General features: G+C 36.0%; 1 protein-coding gene across 5 annotated transcripts in view; it reads right to left on the reverse strand.

Annotated features, from left to right (window-relative positions):
- The window catches only part of TTN (titin), a 312,175-nt gene that overhangs the window by 207,815 nt on the left and 83,420 nt on the right, over positions 1-20,940 (reverse strand). For 4 of the 5 annotated variants that reach the window (XM_075317392.1, XM_075317394.1, XM_075317393.1 and 1 more), the window contains one exon: positions 5,203-5,478. In XM_075317392.1, the coding sequence (XP_075173507.1) occupies positions 5,203-5,478 (276 nt within the window). Of the gene's footprint in view, positions 1-49; positions 332-424; positions 704-806; positions 1,092-1,186; positions 1,466-1,556; positions 1,836-2,975; positions 3,255-3,346; positions 3,629-4,011; positions 4,576-5,202; positions 5,479-17,794; positions 17,798-20,940 lie in introns of all 5 variants that reach the window. The other variant, XM_075317390.1, reaches the window with a different exon arrangement.

A 20,940-nucleotide genomic window follows, 5' to 3' on the forward strand; every position in this document is an offset into this window, starting at 1 on the left:
GATGGAATTATGAATGTTTTGTAAGAGTAAAGAATGAATAAGAACAGACCTTTAACTATAACAGCACAGCTGCATATATCTGTACCAGCTTCGTTTTTAGCTTGACACACATATTCACCAATATCTTCAAGATTTAGTCTAGAGATTTTAAGAATTGCAATGGAGTTTGAGAAGGTCACGGTACAAGAATCACTCTCTTTAATCTCCTTATCATTTTTAAACCAAGTAATTGTAATAGGAGAGGTCCCAGCTACTTTACACTCCAGTTGTACAGAATCATCTTTTTTGAAGAGTTGTGAAGGTTCTAGCTTCTGAGTAAATGTTGCTGGTTCTGCAGAATGTAAATAACAATTATTAAGATAAAACCTGCGGCGCAGAAAGAGAAGAAGAATTGCTGTAAAGAGGAAGTAAAGAGAATGCAAACCTTTAACAAATACGTTTGCGCTGCATTCCACAGCGCCAGCCATATTGCTGACTTTGCAAACATAATTTCCTGATTCTGAACTTTTAACCGCATAGAGTTCCAAAGAGCTGACATTGTTTTCTTTAGCAATGTAGCACGAGCCTCCAGTTTTAATTTCTTCTATGCCCTTAAACCATTTAATTGTTAAAGGTGATGTTCCTTTGAAAGTGGTCTTCAGACACACAGTAGTTCCTGGAAGGGCATCTTGTGGCTCTGGTTTTGTTATAAAGCATGGTGGTTCTAGATGCATGAAGACAAGAAATGTAATCATCCCATACATAAGAATTATAATACTGAAAGATAGAAGAAGAACAAGAAGAAGGAAACAAGCTAATGACCAAACCTTTGACAGATAGTGTTCCTTTGGTGTCTTTAGTTCCAGCGGAATTTGTTGCTTTACAAGTATATATTCCAGCATCATTCATATCTAGTCGATTTATCTCCAACGTGGCTGTTCCTTCCACAAATGATATCTTATGCTTATCAGGAGAAATTTCTTTACTGTCTTTGAACCAAGAAATTTTCAAGGGCAAAGAACCAGAAACCTTGCATTCCAATCGGCAGAAAGCGTTTACTACACTGTCAACATCTCGAAGAGGTTTGCTAAAACCTGGGGCAATGGTTCGATCTATTTGTAACAGAAATAAATGTTTGTTTTAAAAATAATTATAATTACTGAAGAGCTACACTACTGATATTTTATTAAGTATTATTTATACTGACCTAATACAGTGAAGGTGGTCTTGCAACTGCTGTTACCCACGTCGTTGGACACCTCAAATATATATTCACCACTATCCTGAATCTCAGCAGAGTAGAACTTTAAAGAAGCAACATTATTTTTAAAGCTGATCCTGTACTTTTTACCAGAGGTCATTTCTTTCCCATTTCTCAGCCACTTTACTTTAAGCTCTGGTGTGCCTGACACAGTGCACTCCAAAGTGGCTGGGTCTCCTGCAGTCACTTGAATAAGTTCGGCTTTCTCTACTATTTTTGCAGGTTCTAAAATAAAGTTAGATAAAGTTTGTTAGGTATTAACCCTGATGCATGGTTTATCGATAGTTATAATATAAGTAGGTAATGACTAACTGACCTTTTACCACCAACTCTCCGAAACATGTTTGGCTTCCTGCATCATTTTCAGCAACGCAAGTGTACTTTCCAGCACTATTAATTTGCACATTGCTGAAATGCAGAGTTGCAATACTATTATCAAATGTCATTTTGACTTTGTCATCTTCCCGGACGACATCTCTTCCCTTCATCCAGGTCACTGTGATGACCTCAGATCCTTTGACAACAGTTTGCAAAGAAACATTGTTGCCAACTATAGCAGTGACATTCTCCATTTTCTTCACAAATGATGGTGATTCTAATTTAAAGAAGAGCAGTACATTGTAAAATCTTTATTCTTCATTTACTTATACATAAAGATTTTAAGAAAATGCCTAGTTATTCTCCTTTTACTTATATTAAGTTGTACAGACAAAACTGACTTTATGCTTTTATATGTCTTATTATTCTATCGGCTATCCTTAAAAAAATGTTTGTGAACTTGTGACAATAAGCACAAGTTAATGTTACAAGTTCCCTAAAGTTATCCTCACTGATAAAAATTAGCGCAACCATATTTCTAAAATCAGTGTTTTTAACTGTTCAGATACATGTGGGATAGTAAAACCAATAAAATTAGGCGGCTGATGTCTATGAGAGGTTGTCCTTGTTTGTGGACAATTGTTTTCTTACATAAATGCATGTATTTTGGAATAAAAATATTTTTTTTCAATTGGGTTTGATTGAAAAATTTGCACCATTTGAGCTTCCTTAGCCTATGTGCTACACTATTTATTTTAATATAGGGTTCAGATACATATGTGATAGTAAAACCAATAAAATTAGGCATCTGATGTCTATGAGAGGTTGTCCTTGTTTGTGGACAATTTTTCTCTTACATAAATGCATGTATTTTGGAATAAAAATAATTTTTGCAATTGGGTTTGATTGAAAAAATTGCACCATTTGCACTTCTTTGACCAATGTGCTACACTATTTATTGCTGGCTTCAGAATTGGTTAACTGGAAAACCATCAGTCAGCTCATTCTGGTAATCTAATAGAAGAGTTTCTAACTCTATTATCTGTTATCTCTTCTCAGACGATTTATGAACACAGACCACATCAAAGTTGAATGTGCAGCAAAGCAAAGAGCCAGTGCAAAATTTTTAATGGAATCAAATTAGAAAAATTACTTTTAGTTCCAAATACACGAATTTAAGTATAAAAATACTACTTTGACTCACAAGTGAAAAACCCCAAGAGAAATCATAAAAATCTAATCAATTCTCCATTAGTTTCCACAAATGTCTTCTGTATTAAGTAAGAAATTTGAATAATAAGAATTTTTCTTGTGCTTTATTTGTTTCTTGAAGGTTAGGAATATGTATTTGTTTCCCCTTAAAGAGTTGTATTGACATTTGAAGAGAGAAGAAAGCCATTTTAAGAAAGATACTAACCTTTAAGTTTATATGTCGCACCGCAAACGCATTTACCAACTTCGTTGGCTACCATACACTCATATTCACCAACATCTGCACTATTGAATGAAGAGATTTCCAGACAAGCAAGAGATTTTTGGTATGTCAGTCTGTATTTTTTACTACTTCGAATTTGCTTCTTATCTTTGTACCAGCTAATTTCAAAAGGTCCAGTACCAGAAATTTCGCACTGAAGAGCTGTGTTTGATCCTTTTACTATCTCTGACGGCTCAAGTTTTTTGACGAAAGAAGGGGGTTCTAGAAAAGTATTACATTAGCAGAAAAAAGGTTACAATGACTAAAGTATCAGTTTATATACAATACCAGCCTAGCATTAAGAAGAAACAAACCTTTGACAAGAATTTCTGAAGTGCAGCTTTCACAGCCAGCATCATTAAGTGCTTCGCATGTGTAACTTCCACTGTCCTCTACCTTCATGTTGGTAATATCTAGAAGCGCAGTGTTGTCGTCGAAAGTCATTGTATACATATCATTTTGGATTATAGCTGTATTGTTCTTGAACCAAGTCACATGGATTTCAGGTGACCCTTTCATTTTGCACTGTAGATGTGCAGATTCGCCCTGCCTTAGTAAATAAGATGGTTCCACCTTCTTCACGAAAGATGGTGGTTCTATAAAAAGAGTTTCAGAAAGAGAAGATGCTGAAATAAGAAGACTTTTGTCGCAAATATAAAGAGACCCTGATAAAGAGGTTGAGCTTGCCATGTTTAGCCATTTATGTGCTATATTTGTTCAGCCATGATTCATTCATACTTGCATGGTTACTGTCCGAAAAACCATTACATTCACACTGACATTAACAGACATTAAAGTTATTGTGCCAACAGAATACAAGAAAAAGGAAATATAACAATCTAGCTATTGTATTTTTTACTCTTGAAGATATCTAGCAATAAAATGCCCTGTTCTTAAATTCTTAAGGAAAATATTCAACTGACCTATTATACTGAGATGTGTCATGTTTTATTTTTGTGAAATGTGCTGTGTTTCTTACCTCTTATAGTTACCACTGAAGAAGTTGAGCTACTTCCTGCATCATTGGTGGCAGTACACACATAATTCCCAGAGTCTTTTATCTTAGCCAAAGGTATTTCAAGAGAAGCTACTTTGTCTTCAAAATATATTTTATAATCCTTGCCAGGAAGAAGCTTGTGTCCATCTTTTGTCCAGGATGCTGTTACTTTCCTGTCTTCATCTACTTGGCACTCAAGGCGAACAGATTTGTTCACAGCAGAACGTAAAGGTTCGAGCTCTTTGATGAAATGTGGTTTGTCCACGACTATTAAATCAGCTTGGCAGGTATCTGTTCCAAATTTATTTGAAGCTTTGCAAGAGTATGTGCCTTTATCAGCAGTGGTAACACTTAAGAACTCTAGAACATGTTTGTTGTTTACAGCTGAAATCTGACAGTTCTCGGAAGAAGAGATAGGCAAACCATCTTTTTGCCATATGGCATCAATGACCGGTGTGCCTGACACTGTTGCTTGGAATTTAGCTTTCTTACTTACAAAAGAATTAATAGACTCTGGTCTGGTAATAAAAGAAGGAGGAAAGGCTTCTGCAAAAAAGAACAAAGGATTCAGTATTTTGAAAGCATTTCAAAGACAAATTTCCATATCTGAAATAAAAAGAAAATTTCCTATCTGTTTTGAGGAACCAAGAAATGTTGACCAAAATGATCAGCATCAAAAGAAAATTGATTTATACAAGTTCATTATTTATTGTAAGTATTTTACTCTTTATATTTTTTTTTTATTAAGTTTACTAAAATGTAAAAAAAAAATTACAGTTTAAGGTGTAAGTGTAGATCCCAAAATGTCATCCTCCCCTTGCCAAAAGATACTATTTCTCAAAATATGTTTGGTACTTTAATTATGTCGCAACAAAAATCTTTTCCTAAAAGATTTATCATATTAATCACTTTGAAATAAAAGATTCCCTTTAAGTAAATACGTAATAACACTTTAAAGACTGCAAAGACCCCAAAGAAGAATATGTGTTTCTATGAAAACCAGAATATCATTGAGCGTGACATGTCTTCTCAAAGTTGCATCTTATAATATTACCAATGATTAAGACTGTTGTGATAAGGCATTGGTGGAATATTATTGTTTTACTTCACCTGTTAAAGTACTTCCGAGAAAAAAAATAATTTGTGAATTATGTGCTGTTGTCATTTACTCACCAGTTACTGTTAGGGTTGCAGTGGAGCTTACACTACCAAACTGGTTTGATGCTTTGCAGCTGTATTCGCCACAGTCGACAACTTGAGGTTTTAGTACTTCTAGAGTGGAAACGTAGTTAGAAGTCTTTACAGAATATTTGTCACTGTCGTAAATTTCCCGTCCAGACTTGAACCATTGGAACTTGACGTCGGGTGCAGGCTCTGTCTCACAGGTGAAAAATCCGGAGTACCCAATTGCAACTTCTATTGACTCAATCCTCTTTTTCAGCACAGGTCCTGTGGAAAAATGTAAAATGTAAGATAAATTAAGTTGCTATTAAAAGAAAATGGAAAAGTTAAAAGTAAAAATGACTATATAGTGAACAATCCAGGAAAAGGGATAGGAGAGTGGCTGTGTGGATGAAAGTAAATGGTTAGCGGTGTTTACCATATTAAATGATTTTGCATATCTACTACAAAATGACATGAACATGCATAGGAATGTGGTTTGTGATGTCACCGGAGAAAAATAGCTGAAAATAATAGTCATTAGATTATTGTTCCAAAACGTGATTACTCTGAGGAAATGGAAAAAATAACATGTGCTTACAGCATGCATTTAATTCTTCATTTCAATACTGTGATTTACATAAGGAGATGATAACATATTAGATGGAAATAGTGCATTGGTATAGAAAGATAGAAAGTTACAGAACGGTGAACTACGCAAAACAGTGTTTTGTGGATATGGGGATGAAGTGTACAATGAGGGTTAGTTTTATTTTAGAATAGTGTATTACAAATTAAATGACCATTAAAATATATTTTTGCACCGTGTTAGCCAGTAGGTAGAAATTTTTTTAAAAACTTGAGAGTCCTCGGTGGTTAATATCTTTTCCCTTAGGCATTAAAAGGTGGTAATAAATAGCAAGCTTTTCAGACTTCTCAGGTCTCTTCATCAGACTCAGTAAATTAAAGTTAAAGAGATTTTCCCATGAACAAAATTAATATTAAAATTGATTTTAATCAATAGATCTTATAATAATAAATTACACAATTGGATGTGCTAAATAAAAATGTTCCTGTGCTGAGATAATCATATATAGTGTATATGTCCCCGCTATATACTGTGTATTGGCTGTGTCTGACTGTACAGGGACATTGTCTGATCATATCACATCTCCTGAGTTGGGGAGGAAGTAAAAAAAGAAGTATATAGACATTATAGCATGGGATCACAAATAATTCTTTCTTTGAGGTAAAACATTTTTTAAAAACAGGCAGGGAAATGTTTTACCTCCCATAAAGAATCAGCTGTTATCCCGTGCTGTAATATCTGTATACTCTTTTGCATCCTCCCCTGAACAGGAGATGTGGTATAATCAGACCATGTCCTGTAGGTCAGACACGGACATTACAAAGGACATAGCAGGGGCACAGTTATAAGATTATCTCAGCACAGGAAAAAAAAAATTAAAACACATCCAATTGGGGATCTTATGTTTATTCCAAGATCTATTGATTAAAATCAATTTTAAAATTAACTTTGTTCATGGGAAAACAACTTTAAGTAAATGACCTGAACTCAAAATTATCAAAGGCTGTTTGTATATAGAACATTGTATATATACAAGTTTTAGAAATGTATTTAGAAAATTGTTAAGTTTTTCTAAGACAACCCATACAAGATCATAAGTGCTCTGAGTGTGGAAGACCACCTTTTGTGATCTAATAATATAATCTAATTTAGGCTTAAAGGCATATATAAAAGTCAGAAGAGCCACCAGTGAGCTTCACATCTCCATGATTTGATCTTAGGCACCCAAAGTTATTTTCCAAACTTGACATCCTTTTCTAACCCCACATACTACTTCTACCATTTTGCAAATATCAAATTTCAAATATATAAAATTAATGTCAATAAAATGTATCAGCATAACCTCCAATCAAAACAGGCTTGAAAATTAAGAAAGTGATTTGACTGGTTATTATGAAAGACATTGATCCTTTTTACAAATGTTTCTTTGCATAAAGACCAATATCATTTTAGCTAAAATTGTATTTCCCTCTCTCATTTGCAAAAAAACATTACTAACCAAGATATAAAATAATTTTTACCTTGAGCACACTTCCCTTCTAAACGTAGAAAGTATCTTTTAAACAGCTTTTGATAATTTGTCATATTAGAAACAGCTTGCAATCTACTTGGCAAATTCAATGTTTTGTAAGATTATTTAAGGCAAAGTTAATATAGATTACAGTGATCTACAGAAACTTTTTGTTGTTTTAGTATTTAATAAGGCTGAACATTTCCCATATAAGCTTTTTCCTTTTCTTTTCCACTAAAACATGATCCACTTAGGTCCAACAGTTTTTTTTTTAAGTAGTTTTTTATAGCTTAATACAAAGTATATTTGAAAGGGAAATAACTCAGCCCTAAATTAGGTAAATAACTAAACATTTAGAAATAAATATTAATTTTAAGGAGTGGTTATTAGTTTTTAGTTAATGAAAAATGGCCACGAGTGTAACATAGAGGTTTGTTAGGTGAAGTAGTATAGATATTGGCAACAGATACAAATTGTAATTCCTGTTGCCATCCTATACCATATGGAATATTTTGAAGGTTAGCAAACAAGTGTTATTTAATTATCCCCATGATCCAACCTCTTTTAACTACTGTGAGATTCGCTGATGTTGTTGATTTGCCAGCCTCATTCAAAGCCTCACACGTGTACTCTCCTTGGTGTGAATCCATATGTACTTTCTTGATTACTAATGTATAGCTATCATTACTTTCTGAACAAATGAACTCTATGCCTGAAGACAGCAATCTACCCATAAAATACCAGCTCACAGACTTAGCATTGGATATAGTTGCCTTTAAAGTAACAGAACTACCTTCATCAGCATCAATATCCACTAAACTCTGCTTGATCAGTGGAGTGTTTTCCTCATATATCTCCCCAGGTTTTTCTAATTTCTTTACTATTTCTACTTGTCCCTGAAAAGCTATCGTTGAAGTTATAACCTCATCTGTGTAATAAGCAGCACCTACGTCTTTTATTTCAGTGTTAATCAAAAGAATACTGTGGGTTTCTTTAGGAGATATATGTTCAAAGTCTCCGCCTTCTGTCAATATATCAAGTTGTCTGATTTCTACATTGTCCGCAGCAGTTCCAAATTTTTCTCGTTTTTCACATTCCAAACTCTCTTTCTCTTCACATATTACAGCTCGTAATGCAGCATTTAATTCAGACTTAAGGTCAGCCCTTTGAGGATATATATTAGGAAGTGACAAAGTAATTTCTTCAGTGGCAACGTTTGTGGCTGTGATAATGCATGTGCATAATATATGATTTGTTTCTTTGATTATTTGAATATTTCTAATTTGAATATCTTCCAAATATTTCAGAAATTCTGCAGAAAAGATATGACTTTCATTTTGTAATGCGGAATATAAGGCACTTTTAAGATGGCCTTTAATTCCAAGGCTAAAACTTTTTGGGCTATCAAAGGTAAGAAGCTCTTCTTTAGTATATGTTTCCAGATCAAATACCTCAGGGGCAGCCATAGGTTGATTTAATTGAAGCTCCACATTTAAATTTTCTGCGTCTGCTTTCTCTACCACCTTCAAATTTTCTTCCTGTATAGGATGTTTTTCTTCAAAATTTAAAGGTAGTCGTATGGACTGTCCTTGCTGGATTCTTGAAGCGTAATCTTGCTGTGCTTCATCTAAGACTTTAACACTTTCTGTTGTGATACCATGATTCTGAACAGAATGAATTTGTAAAGGAAATGTAAATTCATTTGTAATTTTACAAGTATGCACATCATTGTCTAGCACAGTATTGTCATGACCCTCAATAATGGTCCTACTTTCATCGGTAGTACATAGTTGCATAACAAGTTTGTAGTCTTCTTTTCGTAGGCTACCTCTTTGTTCCTTTTGTGGTAAAACTTGATTTTCTTTTGGAAGTAGAGCAAAGTCTTCCACAACATTAGCTAATTTAAGTTGGTCATTTTCCAAAACACTACTAGGGTTTACACTTTCAGGACTTGTTTGCAGACTTTGTACAAACTCTGCTGAAAGAAGACTTTTATCTTCAATAGTCAAACAGGAATTGTAGCTTTTCTCCAATTTGTTTATTGCAGTTTGCGATTTGGGGTCTATAAGGGTATGATGTACTTCTTTGGGTAATGGTAATTCAGACTGTATTGTTTGTAGATGTAAAATCGGTAATTTTTCTTTCGAAAAGCTCAACTTTATTTCCTCACTATCAGAATCTATAAGACATGTAGTTGAACATACAATGGGAAGTTTTTCATCAGACAGTGAAGAAAATAGAGGAATTAGACTTTTGGTGAGATCTGCTTGGTCTTCAGAGGGAATATCAAAGAAGAAAGGTTCTTCACTTCTTAGTTGTGCTTGAGAATCTACAACTTGTACATTAATAGGTGGTTTCTGTTCTGCCTGAAATTCTGCAATGTTTCCATCTTTACTCTCACAGATTAGTGATGAAAATTCACATTGAATCTGTTTCCTTTCTTCTGAAACTGAACTGCTTGATATAAATGTTTCTTTCATACGAAAAGCTGTAAAGCCTTCACTTTGCACATGAGGAAGTTCCTGCTCCTTCATCATGATATTTTGTGAATCTGTTATTGAAATTACTAAAGGATCTAACAATAGTGTCTCTGCTCTTGCAGGTGGATCTGACAAGTCTATCGCCTTAAGTTGTGGACTATCTTGTCTAATTAACTGTTCCTCCTCAAATTCTGCATTGTGAATTTCTAACGTTTGCTTTGCATCACAGGACATTATCTGTATTTCTTCGGCTGTAACTGCAATATACTTTGTTTTTTCCTCGCTTTGTACGTCTGCATTGTCTGTTTTAGGGTGCATATTTTCAAATTCAGATTCCTTATGCGTTGATGTTATTTCTTCAGTAATGGATAACTGTAGAGGCTGAACGTTTGAATAAGCTAACTCTTTGATATCAGGACTTACAATCTGTTTATCATGCTGCTCGATTACATTTTCTGAAACTACAGAAGCAGCTAAAGGCAATAGTTCCTTTTCCTTAGACTCATTATATACAGCTTGTTGTTCTATAGCTAGTAATTCTTGCACTGTGTCAACCTCTTCACTTTCCGCAGAGTATTTTCCTTCTATGCCAATCGTATACAGCATTGTGTCACGTTGCTGCATTCCGGCCCAGGCATCGCCAGATAGATTAACAGCATATAATCGTGTTTCTGTGGTTTCTTGAATAGATGATTTTTTGTAAGACTTTGTAGCTTTTACATGTGGTTCTTTAATTACTGTACTTAAAGCTTTGTCTAATGTAAGATCGGCTGCACTTTTGCTGTCTGACGACTCATACAACTCCACTTTTGCATCAATTTCTTTTCTAATCTCTATGCTGTGTACTGTGAGATATGAGCTACACATAGTTTCACCTTGGTCATTAGCAGCAATACATGTATATTCTCCCTCATTATCTTTATTCACATATGGAATGATGCAACTGTATTCACTGCCATCATATACAAATTTGTAAGTCTCACAAGACTTTATCATGTTTCCATTATGCAGCCACTGAATTTTTGGTTTGGGAAACCCACTAACTGTAACTGATAATTTGATTACATCTCCTATCCTAGCCTCCACTGATGACAGCTGTTGTATGAAGACTGGAAAATTAGCTTCCTTTTTAATCTCTAGTTTACTTGAATATAATGAAGATTCAGGCATAGATTCAAGAGTTCTAACATTAGGGTTTTTTAATTGCAGGTCACTTTTGTAGATTTCTGTTGTCTCCTCCTCTGTAGATATTACAAAAGAACTAGTCACGTCTGTACAAAAAAAGAAGTTAATAGTATTATATTAATTATATATTATTGTATATCTGACACTGCATTATACATTGAACTCTGATTTCAGGTTTGCATATGTTTCGAATTTTAACTTTGATTCAATGCATATTTATGCAGACATTAAAAATTACATTCAATGGACTATGTGTAGCACAAAAATAATAATCAAAAAGAAAAATGGAAAAATAAAAACAAACTTTCATTTAACCCTGCTGTTCTGTTCGGGTCATAGTGACCTGTAGACAATTTTTTGTGGCCCTGTAGATATTTTTCTATAAGTTTCTGAAACTTGAGGTTACTTGACTTTTCCTCATTAAAGGGGGAACTATCTATGAGTATTTTGTTTTTTTTTGTGATTACTTTTAGCTACACGCCGATTTGTACACTTGTCGTGTTCGGGTCATAGTGACCCGACATCATTTTTTACAGCTGTGAGGCCATATTTTCAGTGAAATAAAGGAGTTATAACCTCAGTTGGGTCTATTTATTGCATCTACAATTGTATATCAATTTATTTATTTCCTAAATTATTTCATTGGGGTCGTACACACGATCTGCCGGGTGTATGCATTGAGATCTGCGCACCATAAAAATGGCTTTATATTGATTATTTTTGGTGCACAGTCTATACTGAAATGTAGAGCGCATCCAGAGAGATCACTAGGTGTGCACTACACGTGTATATTCTGCGCAGAACGGACTGCACAGAACGCGCGGTGTAAGAGGGCCTTATTTTGTAAAGCTGAGCTCTAAATGCCTCCAAATGATTTTTTTTGCTAAGTAAGGGGTGCTTCACACACAGCGAGCTCGCTGCCGAGATCGCTGCTGAGTCACGTTTTTTGTGACGCAGCAGTGACCTCATTAGCAATCTCGCTGTGTGTGACACTGAGCAGCGATCTGGCCCCTGCTGCGAGATCGCTGCTCGTTACACACAGCCCTGGTTCGTTTTCTTCAAAGGCGCTCTCCTGCTGTGACACACAGATCGCTGTGTGTGACAGCGAGAGAGCGACGAAATGAAGCGAGCAGGGAGCAGGAGCCGGCATCTGGCAGCTGCGGTAAGCTGTAACCAAGATAAACATCGGGTAACCAAGGTGGTTACCCAATATTTACCTTAGTTACCAGCCTCCGCAGCTCTCACGCTGCCTGTGCTGCCGACTCCGGCTCTCTGCACATGTAGCTGCATTGCACATCGGGTTAATTAACCCGATGTGTACTGTAGCTAGGAGAGCAAGGAGCCAGCGCTAAGCAGTGTGCGCGGCTCCCTGCTCTCTGCACATGTAGCTGCATTACACATCGGGTTAATTAACCCGATGTGTACTGTAGCTAGGAGAGCAAAGCTAAGCGGTGTGCGCTGGTAACTAATGTAAACATCGGGTAACCATACCCGATGTTTACCTTAATTACCAGTGTCCGCAGCTTCCAGACGCCGGCTCCGTGCAAGCGCAGCGTCGCTTGCACGTCGCTGCTGGCTGGGGGCTGGTCACTGGTGAGATCTGCCTGTTTGACAGCTCACCAGCGACCATGTAGCGATGCAGCAGCGATCCTGACCAGGTCAGATCGCTGGTTGGATCGCTGCTGCATCGCTAAAGTGTGAAGGTACCCTAAGTCTGTCTTCCTAGCTTATCTCCTTGTTTTCAGAAGGGTTCTTATCTTCTCTGCTCTTATCGGTACACAAATGCTAGCACACTTAAGGTACCGTCACAATAAGCGACACTCCAGCGATCCCACCAGCAACATGACCTGGCAGGGATCGCTGGAGCGTTGCTACATGGGTTGCTGGTGAGCTGTCAAATAGGCAGATCTCACCAGCAACCAGTGACCAGCCCCCAGCCAGCAGCGACGCGTGGAAGCGATGCTGCGCTTGGTAACTAAGGTAAATATTGGGTAACCAACTCGATATTTACCTTGGTTACTAGCGCACACCGCTTAGCGCTGGCTCCCTGCACTCCTAGCCAGAGTACACATCGGGTTAATTACCCGATGTGTAGTCCTGCTATGTGTGCAGGGAGCAGGGATCCGGCACTGACAGCGTGAGAGCGGCGGACACTGGTAACCAAGGTAAATATCGGGTAACCAAGGAAAGGGCTTCTTGGTTACCCGATATTTACATTGGTTACCAGCGTCCGCAGAAGCCGGCTCCCTGCTCACTGCAAATTCAGTTGTTGCTCTCTCGCTGTCACACACAGCAATGTGTGCTTCACAGCGGGAGAGCAACAACTAAAAAATGGTCCAGGACATTCAGCAACAACCAGCGACCTCACAGCAGGGGCCAGGTTGTTGCTGGATTTCACACACAGCAACATCGCTAGCAACATCGCTGTTGCGTCACAAAAGTCTTGCCTCAGCAGCGATGTTGCTAGCGATGTTGCTTAGTGAAACGTGGCCTTTAGCCATTTGACCTTTCAGTTTCTACCCCCATGGCCTCTACCAGCGGTGCTTCAAGAATAAAAAGAAAAAGGTGCAGCTATTGCCCTTATTCTTGTGATAATATAACAAGTATTATGTGTTCTGGATGCCAAAAATTCTTATGCAAAGCCCATGTTTAATCTTCTTCATGCAAGGATACATAAAGTAATATTACCATGTGAATATGTTCAAATTGAAGTGTTTATTATCTTTAATTTTTTTTTCACAAAATGCTTCATTTGTTGTTTTGGTATGTTTTTTTTACCACATATGTGTAGTTTGCTATTTTTCATTTTGCTTATTACTAAGTTTTTTCTGAATAAAAAAAAAAAAAAAGATTTCAATTTCATTTTTTTTTTTATTTCCAAACACGTTCCCATACAGTCTAGTAAGCAAAATGTATAAAATAATTGAGTTAGAGTATCTAAAATCAAGATTTAATAAACCGGGTCATAGTGACCCAGGAGCAATACAAGTGTATAGTACATGGGAACAGAACAGCAGGGTTACTTACTAATATCCAACAATTGACCTGAAATTATGAATTATTTTTGGCCTAGTGTATGTAAGATATATTATTAAATAAGTTTTTAAGGCTCATGATACACAAAAGATCACATTAGCCAACACTTATCTCTCCTGACTCTCCCATACATATGACAGTTTAACTAGGCCAAGTATTCTCTCTATTAGAAAGCCACTGCCAGAAGTCTGGCAGCAGCTTATCTCAAGAAAAAAATAATTGACCGTTGAAATTTAGCAGGCCAGATCCTTCTCTCCCCTGTGATCAACTGTCAAGGCAAAGATGGAAGGCCCCAATATGCATTAGATTAATGACCGATTCCACTGATATCGGATAGTTTGGCTAACTTTAGTGTAACATGTATGGAAACCTTAAGACTAGTGATGAGCAAGCAGTACCATGCTCAAGTGCTCGCTACTTGTAACGAGCAGTCAGAAGATTGGATGGGCTTGACTAGTACCCAAGTATAGTGGAAGTCAATGGGAAGCTTAAGCATTTTTTTGGAATTCTCAAGTTTCCTATTGACTTTCATTATACGAGGTACACAAATTGAGCCCCTCCAAGACTCCAACTGCTCATTACGAGTACCAAACATGATAGTGCTCACTCAACACTACGTAAGACCAATAATTTTATAACACAGATGTTGATTTTTTTGTAACACGGCTAGAGATGAGCTGACTCTTCGCCCACATTCAGCCAGCCATATACAGGACCCTTCCGGGAAAGGGAGGACAGGTATTTTATTTATTTCTTTTTTTCTACACACTACAGCCAATGACACTTATCACCTCCAGTGTGAGCTATTCAAATGCTGCATGCGGCTCATACTGGGCCGAGTACCAAGTGTACCCAAACACAAAGATGCTCACTCAATTGGTTTGTATGCATAAAGCACTCGAAGTCCAAACACAAACACTGATTTTTTTTTTGTAAAGTCTGTGTTCAGTAGAAACACTGAACTTTCCTGTTCAGGTTCACGCATCTCTAAACATGGCATCTGGCTGAAAAAACCTAACTCTGATCAACTTTGCAGGACATAAAAGTTCCATGCATTTCAAAATAATGTTTTAAATCAGATAACAGAAAGAACATAAAAATGTAATGTTTTAAATAAAAAGGGAAACTGTAAAAATCAAAACACGATTAATAATGGAAATATGAAATTAAGTCCGATTTCACAATTAAATTAAACATGAAAGTTTTGTACAATTTGGACAACTTATGTCCATTGTTATGGATGAGAGAAGTGCCCTAAAAATCCATTTTAGATTTACATGGCGCTCAATAAAAAGCATGGACAATTTAAATTAAAAATTAGAGCGTTAACACACCTATTAGGAATAAAAGCTTATAAGCACAAAAAATCCTGGGAGTTTGAACACAGATTCATATGGTGAGTGGGATGCAAAGCAGGGACCGTCCCCAAGTTCACTCATATCTACAAACAGGGTATATGCAGAGCAGTTTTATGTTTTTAGGCAAATGATACCATTAAACCATTAGTCCTACTTTGGTGAGATTTGCCAAATATATTTCTGGATCCGGATTAAAATCTGTCACTGTGTTGTCACAATACTTTAGGATTTATTTTGTAGCTAAGTGACATGCTATCAAAGACTTGAATTTCAGGTATCAAAACTCTGCAAATTTAGATTTCCTTTGAGTTTTAGTTGAGACAAGAATTTAATTTTACAAATTGTGAAATATAAATAATATGTTTAGCAAATTTGTAGATAATTTGCTTAATTGCATAGTATCCAATTAAAATTATTTGGATCTGTCAAATTAATAAGTAGGGGCAGCATGTTACAGGTACAAAGTAGCTAAAATTGCACAAAAAAATATGCTTCCATTTGGTAACTAGGAGCGCTGAAATATTACTTTGGACACATAATCTAGTAAATTCATGACCCTTCTTATGGTGGTGATTAACAAGATATTGTGAAAGTATATATACAGTGATCAGCACCCTGTCAACCACTTGAAAAAATGGCAGTTGTTGACAGAGGACTCCTCCTCAACTCAAATGTTCTATGTCCAGTGTTCTTTCAGCACTGATTGTGGCCACATTTTTTTGTGCTGCTTTGACTACTAAGAATATGTGTCTGTATCTATAATAGTGTGCCGTTACTAAAAGCAGCATAATAAATTGACTGTCTACCTTTGTAAAATATTATATTTTTAAAAATTGTAACAAGATCAATAAAGCAAATGATTTCTGAAATGACCTATTTTTTACGTAGACTTAGAACCATAGTTCCCTCTAAGCTATGCTATGCTTTGGAAATTATTTAATTAGTTAAATATTCTAACCTTGAAGTCAGAGCTGTGATTGTGCTTATTAAACTCATTAATAAGTTGTTTTAACTATTTCCTTGCCAGAGTAAACGGCTTAGAGGGAACAGAATACATAAAAATAATGTATTTTAAAAGTTGTAATTTAAAAGTTTTCAACAGTTTAAAAATACAAAAGCACACAAAACGTTTCACATACTTTTCTTAACATTTTATTAAATTAACATAATTTTACAATGAAAAATGCAAACAGATAATTCAAATAATTTACCATGCAGCATATTTACTGTTTGTTTTGGAGATGATGACATCGGATGGCAAAAATTACTTTTTAAAGGACATCATTGTATTATTCTAATCATAAATTTGTTTGCCATACTTAAATAGATTATATCACAATAGCAACATTAAATAAAATGCATTACTATTTATGAAATGTGATGGTAGAAATATGGACTAAACAGTTTTATTTGTGGGGCTCAACTTACTCTGTATTTCTAAATATGTTTAGGTAAATTGCAACTTTTTTTCAACTTTAATGTCAACGAATCAATTAAAATGCATTTTCTAATATTAATTTAATGGTAATAATAGCCCAAAAATAGGTTGCACATTTATTCCAACATTCAGCTAATTAAAGGTGTATTCTCAAATTTGTAAAATATCCCCTATCCATGAAATAGTTAAAAACTTCCTAATCACTAGAGGTCCTACTGCTTGGACCCAATAATTCCTAGAACTAGAGCTCTGTATGAATGGAGTGGTGGTCACTAGTGATGAACTAGCCCTACCATGCTCGGGTGCTTGGTACTTGAAACAAACCGGTCGGACAATCTTATGGGCTCATCTAGAGTACCAAGTGTAATGGAAGTCAATGGAAAACGTGTGCATTTTTCTATAAGATCTTCTGGAAATATGGTTGAGTTTCACATAGACTTCCATTATATTCCGTACATGAGTCAAACCTTTCCGAGCAGCCGACCTGCTCATTTTGAGAACTGTACACCTGAGCATGGTAGTGCTCGCTCAGCACTAATGGTCACTCATGCGCACTGCCACGCCATTCATTCTGAAGGGAGTACAGTGGAGAGCAGTGCTTGGCTATCTCTGGAAGTCACATTAAGAATGAAAAGAGATCCATTCGCACAGAGCTCTTCACAGCCCTAGTGTTTGGAATTAGTGTGGGTCCCAGTGGTTGGACAACCAACGATTAAGAAGTTATCCTCTATCTTATGGGTAGCAGATAACTTTCAAACTCAAAAATACCCCTGTAATAGGAGCATCAATGGGGAGGATTAATAATAGTTCTATAGCAGGCCAACATATATTTAAAACATCCTATTTTTTATACATATAATAATAAGTCAAGAAATACCCTTAGTTTCAATATTACTACGGTAATTATACTAATGTGAATGAAGTCAGCAATGTTATATATATATATATATATATATATATATATATATTATACATAATGATGGAGACTTTCACTGTTTATATGGCTACCTGCTTTGATGTGGTGTAAAATAATACCCGGTAGAATAAAAATGCTTGTGATATATAGGTGCTTCTTTTTATTTCATGACTACATGGCTTAATTATCACACATCCTCATTTAAACATTATCATAGGTAGTTATACAGAATAATTAAACTCTGGCCAACACAAAATCAAAGATAGTCATACACAAAATTATATCCTAAACATACATTACATTATACCATTACCAGTTCATAGCATGTTATGAATATTTACACTGAAAACAAAAGATTTAACAGACCTCAATTTAGCATCAAAGCTTACAGTAAAGAATACTTATGGCAAAATGGCAGTGATCATTCATTTGACACTATGTGTCATAAAGTTTTGTAGAGTGCAAAATTATCAGCATGGAAGAAAAAAATGTATTTTTGACTGTATGCTATTGTTTTATTATAAGCGATGCAATTGTATCTGCAGTTCCTTCTTTATTTGTTGCCAAACATGTATATTGGCCTTCGTCACCAGCATCAACATTATCTATTGTTAACTGATGACAGCCATTTTGTTCCTCTTCAAGTATATATTTTTCCCCTTGAACTAAACTACCATCTTTATACCAAGAAATATCTGGCACAGGGGAGCCATCAACTACACATGTGAAATTAGCTTTGGTTCCAACTGATGCTGATGAGTCCAGAATTGGTATTAAGAACCGTGGAGGGGATTCTGTAACTTGAAACTCAAAGCAACAACTTTCAGAACCTTTAGCGTTAAATTGGATAGCTTCCTCTGAAGAAGGCTTATCAAAAACATCAAACTGTATATTTAAACATTTCTCAGGACCTTCTTCGTATTCACTTCCCGTGACAGCAATCAGCTCAACGGCTTTGTTCACTTCATTATTATCACTCTGAAATTCAATCTCAACTTCTATTTCTTCTTCATTCTCATTTAAAATGCTTTGATCAATTGTTTCTTCAAATCCCTGAGTTGTGTATTCTGCACCCACAGAGGAAAAATCAGGGGACTCCGTTATTTCTTCTTTAGCAGCAACTGTGTTTGTAACACCTAACGAAGCTCTGCAAGACACCTCTCCATAACTGTTCTCTGCTTTGCAAAAGTATGTTGCTGCATCAGACATGTTCACATCACATACCATAAGACTTTTCTTTTCCCCTTCTTCTTTTATAAGAAATTTTGTAGAATCTGGAGTTATGCATTCACTTTCTTTGAACCATTTAATAGTTGGTGTGGGCATACCCTTTACAGAACAATGAAATTCTGCATCTGATCCTGCTGCTACATTCAGATCAGAAATGTGCTTATGAAATTGAGGTGGTTTTTCAGTTACTTCAAAGTTTATCTTAACATCATCAGTATCTTTTGATTCACCCCCCGTATTTTGATCATCAAACGCTAGAGGAAGCACATCAAGGGAAATTACCATGCTTTTACTGTCAGGGGAAAATTCAGGAATAGTTATGATTTTCACTTGCTTCTCAAAATCTTTAACTTCACTTTCATCTAACTCAACTTCCAAAAGAATTTCCTGAGGCGAAGGAGACCTCGACGTTGTATTTTTCTCCATATCAAACTCCATTACATGCTGATGAGTTACAGGAGGTGGCAAAGCACAAAATTTACCATCAAGAGGTAAAATGTCCACCTGAGTAAAACTTTTGGCTTCTCCCATAGGGTTCTCGGCAATACAACTAAATTTTCCACCTTCATTAAGTTGTATGCTGTGAATTTCTAGTATATGCACATTGCCTTCCTCTCTTATTTTGATTCTGTCTTCCTCATTAAGCATCAAGGAATCTCTGCACCACTTCACAACTGGTGAGGGGCAACCTACAACTTCTGCAGCAAAACTCAATGTGCTATTTTCAAAAATCCGTTTTTTAAGAAGTGGTTTTATAAATGCTGGTGGTTTTTGAACATCTCCTCTTAGATCTTCCTCATCCTCTTCTTTTCCAGGATTATTTAAGCCTTTTTGTGAAGGACCAGCAATATCAGAAAATGCCTGACATTCTGTTCCATCAGAGTCCAACATAGGTTGAACTGGTGTAAAGTAATGGTCGGGAGAAGTTACAGGCGTCAGAATTGATTCACTTAAAGGAGAAAAAAAACGCTCAGCAGAAGATGGTGGAGTGAAAAATTGTTCAATATCGATAGCTTCATCACTAAATACACTACAGCCTTCAATTGACATCTCAGATTCTGGAGAAAATGGTCGCGAAGATTGATTCTTATAAAATTCATATACAGTATCAAAAGTGACATCTTCAACCTCCAGTGATGTTATGTGTCCCATCTTAATGTCTTGTTCACTTTTTACATCTTCTAGTAGTACAGAAGGGGATTGAGCACTAATCTGTGAGTAAGGTATATTGAATTGAGCAACTTCAACCGTATTCTCTGACCCCAAGTTTTCAGAAGTGCTTACCTCTTCCTTAAGGTAAACATTTCTTTGAATATCCTCTAGATCATTTTCATTCAGATTAATATGGTGTTCACGTTTGTCACATTCAATATTTTCATTGTCCACAACTGACATTAAATAGTCATGACTTATATCTTCCCCTTCAAAAATGCCAAGGTATGAAATATCTTCAATTTCATTCAAACTTTGTACATCTTCTGATTTAACTAATGTATCCAAATTCAATCGGAATTTGTTGTCTTCTGAGGGTGGTAGTACTAGTTGTTCGGTTTTTGCATTATTCTCTTTTTCTTTTTGGTTTGCTTTTTCTGAATCAATTGGTTTTGCCTCTAACGGCTTTGCTTCAGAACATATTACTGGAGTTTTCACCATAGACCGCCGCCTAGGAGGGGGTGTTGGTAATTCTTTCTTAATACTAATATTTACTGACTCATTTTGCAATAGTCTTAGCTCAGGTCTAATGGTTTCAACAAGAGAACTCTTTCGCATCATAGGTTTATTGTCAGTACCAGATTTATTTCTCACAAACGAATGCCTTCTCTGTGGCACTACCGGTAAGGCCTTTTTCATGTCTGTTGCCTCTTCACTTACTCTTCCCTGTTCAACAGTTTTACTTTCTGCTGGATTGCTCTCATTGTCGATAGCAGATTTGCTTTTAATAAAGGATCGTCTTCTTTTAGGTACCGTAGGCAAATCCTTTCTCCTTTCATCAATAACAAGATCTTTA

Source organism: Anomaloglossus baeobatrachus, chromosome 7 (genome assembly GCF_048569485.1).
Source record: "Anomaloglossus baeobatrachus isolate aAnoBae1 chromosome 7, aAnoBae1.hap1, whole genome shotgun sequence".
NCBI lineage: Eukaryota > Metazoa > Chordata > Amphibia > Anura > Aromobatidae > Anomaloglossus > Anomaloglossus baeobatrachus.